The sequence below is a fragment of the Penaeus vannamei genome, chromosome 5, assembly GCF_042767895.1.
Source record: "Penaeus vannamei isolate JL-2024 chromosome 5, ASM4276789v1, whole genome shotgun sequence".
Lineage (NCBI taxonomy): Eukaryota > Metazoa > Arthropoda > Malacostraca > Decapoda > Penaeidae > Penaeus > Penaeus vannamei.
In genome coordinates, this window is record NC_091553.1 from 7,522,006 (window position 1) to 7,524,505 (window position 2,500).

The 2,500-nt window shown below is 40.4% G+C and overlaps 1 protein-coding gene across 1 annotated transcript in view; it reads left to right on the forward strand.

The window, feature by feature from the left end:
* LOC113801799 (dynein regulatory complex protein 11) overlaps positions 1-2,500 on the forward strand; it is a 23,037-nt gene that overhangs the window by 15,689 nt on the left and 4,848 nt on the right. Inside the window, exons 10-14 of the mRNA XM_070121790.1 lie at positions 76-224; positions 493-631; positions 1,018-1,170; positions 1,514-1,713; positions 2,323-2,388. Coding sequence (XP_069977891.1) covers positions 76-224; positions 493-631; positions 1,018-1,170; positions 1,514-1,713; positions 2,323-2,388 — 707 coding nt within the window. The remainder of the gene's footprint in view (positions 1-75; positions 225-492; positions 632-1,017; positions 1,171-1,513; positions 1,714-2,322; positions 2,389-2,500) is intronic.

Sequence of the window (2,500 nt, forward strand, 5' to 3'; positions counted from 1 at the left end):
CTCCCTCCCTCCCTCTCTCTGTCTCTCTGACTATCTCTAAACCAAACGACCCACTAACACGGTAACTATCTGCAGACGTGTGGGTGGTGAGGGATATCGAGAGGAACCCCAAGGAGCGACCCGAGAAGGACATGATTGAGGCGGAACAAAGGTCAAAGGTCGAGGTCGAGATCAGGAGACAAGTGGACTATCTCATGAGGCAAGAGCTGCAGCGTCTTAAGGAGGTAACTTTGCTCAGTGCGTTTATGTGGGAAGTGTTATGGAATAGTGATGATAACAGGAGAGTAGAATGTGGGTCGTTTGTTTTGATGTCACTGTTGTTCTGTGACTCGACCGAACGTTTTGTTTTATTCCCTTGTGTTTTGATTTCGTTTAATTTGATTATTCCGCTTCGGTGATAGACTTCCATCCGCTAAATACGGTTGAATGTTATGAATAATGACATAGGAAGCCTACCGATCCCGAAGATTAAGCTGATCTCCCAACCCATAGGACGTGGAGGGCGAGAAGCGAGGCGCCAAGAAGAAGAAGAGAGTGAAAAAGGGCGGAAAGAAGGGCAGGAAACGGAAGGAGAAGGACTTGACCCCCGACCGCACGACAGAGTCCTTGTTCGAGGAGCTGGTTCTTAATGGTGAGGACTTCTCGTGTCTTTTTTTTCATGCTAGGAAGTGGATAACACTCACATGCAGTTTTCTAGCTTTGGGGAAGAGGCGGATGGGACGGCACTTCAGGGATTTATCCTAGATCCGTTTGTGTTATTGTTATTGTTATTATTTATTGTTTATGACTGTTATTGTCTTATTATTTAGTGTTATTATAACTTGGTCTAGTTATGTGAAACCGTGGTGGCAATTTTTTCCCCTTTTTGCATTTCGCGTTGACGGCAAGAAAGTTATTCAACATTTCTTCAGATCGCTCTTCATTCTCACTTTTCACGCCTCCGTTTCCGTGAATATAAAGCGTAAAATCTTCTCACATTTCCATCTCGTTCGGTTCCATTTCCGTTCGCACTCGCAGGTATTATCAAGAAAGTTCCTGAGGTGCGTCTGAAGGACATCTACGGCAGCATCAACCTCGTCGGGTCGGAGGTGGTGAACAAGACGAAGTATCCTCTGCCAGCTCTCGGGGACATCAAGAACATCCTCGCCGAGTACGTGGTGCTGCCCCTGGGTAAGGAATAATCACCCTGTGTCCTAAGAGTGCAATTTCTAATTGGTTATATAATTTTTTTTCTCTCTCTCACTCTCGCCGTCACTGTCACTCTCTCTCTCTCACTTTCACTTTCATTCTCTCTCTTTCTATTTTTCTTTTTCTCTCTCTTTCTCTCTCTCTCTCTCTCTCTCTCTCTCTCTCTCTCTCTCTCTCTCTCTCTCTCTCTCTATCTCTCCTAATATTGTAATTACTCATTGGTTATATGCTATGATGTCTATGGTTAGATTATCTACACATATATCGACTTTGTGTACGGATCAGTACTGATTTGAAACGTGAGTGAAACGTGTTTGCCGAACAGGTGTGCAGGCAGTGCATGAGCAGGTACAGCTCGTGAGAAGCGTCCTCGTGTGTGGCCCGAGAGGCTGCGGGAAAACAAGTCTCGTACACGCCCTGGCCTACGAGGCAGGGGCCACGCTCATGGACCTCACGGCCACCAACATCGTGGGGCGTTATCCTGGCAGGGCTGGTCTTAACATGCTCACGCACCTTGTCATGAAGGTGAGGCCACGTCAGGGAGTTACTAGGAGACGGTGGGATGAGTGAGATGTATACAGAGTAAAAAGAATGATGTAGAGAAATATATGGTTATACATATAAAGGTTTGTGGATCTTTGGAAGAAAGTAATGGGGAAAATGGGCAGCTATATAGAGAAAATTGTTGGACAAATAGTTAAATTCAGTAGGTGGGCAGAAAAAAGGTGTCTATATATATATATATATATATATATATATATATATATATATATATATATATATATATATATATATATATATATATATATATATATATATATATATATATATATATATATATATATATATATATATATATATATATATATACATATATATATATATATATATATATATATATATATATATATATATATGTACGTATGTATATATTGCAATACTGATGCTTAAAGCCATAACAAAATACAGGTGACAATAAATGAATGAATAAATAAATAGATAAATAAATACATAAATGAATAAACAGATAATAAATAGATAAATTGCATATAAGCGATTTAAACTTGTGAAAAGTGGGATCTTATGAGTGCCACGGTTAGCAAACGGAAGTACTAACGGCACTGTGCCTCTCAGGTGGGGCGGCTGCTGCAACCCACGCTCGTGCTCATAGACAACGCCGACAAGATGTTCCTGAAGAAAGTGAGTGATCTTTGTTTTCATTTCCTTCTTTCTTTCTTCTTTTTTCTTTTTTGATGAGAAAGTGATTTTTTTTCTTTTCCTTCTTCTTTTTTTCTTTCTTGATGTTGATGAA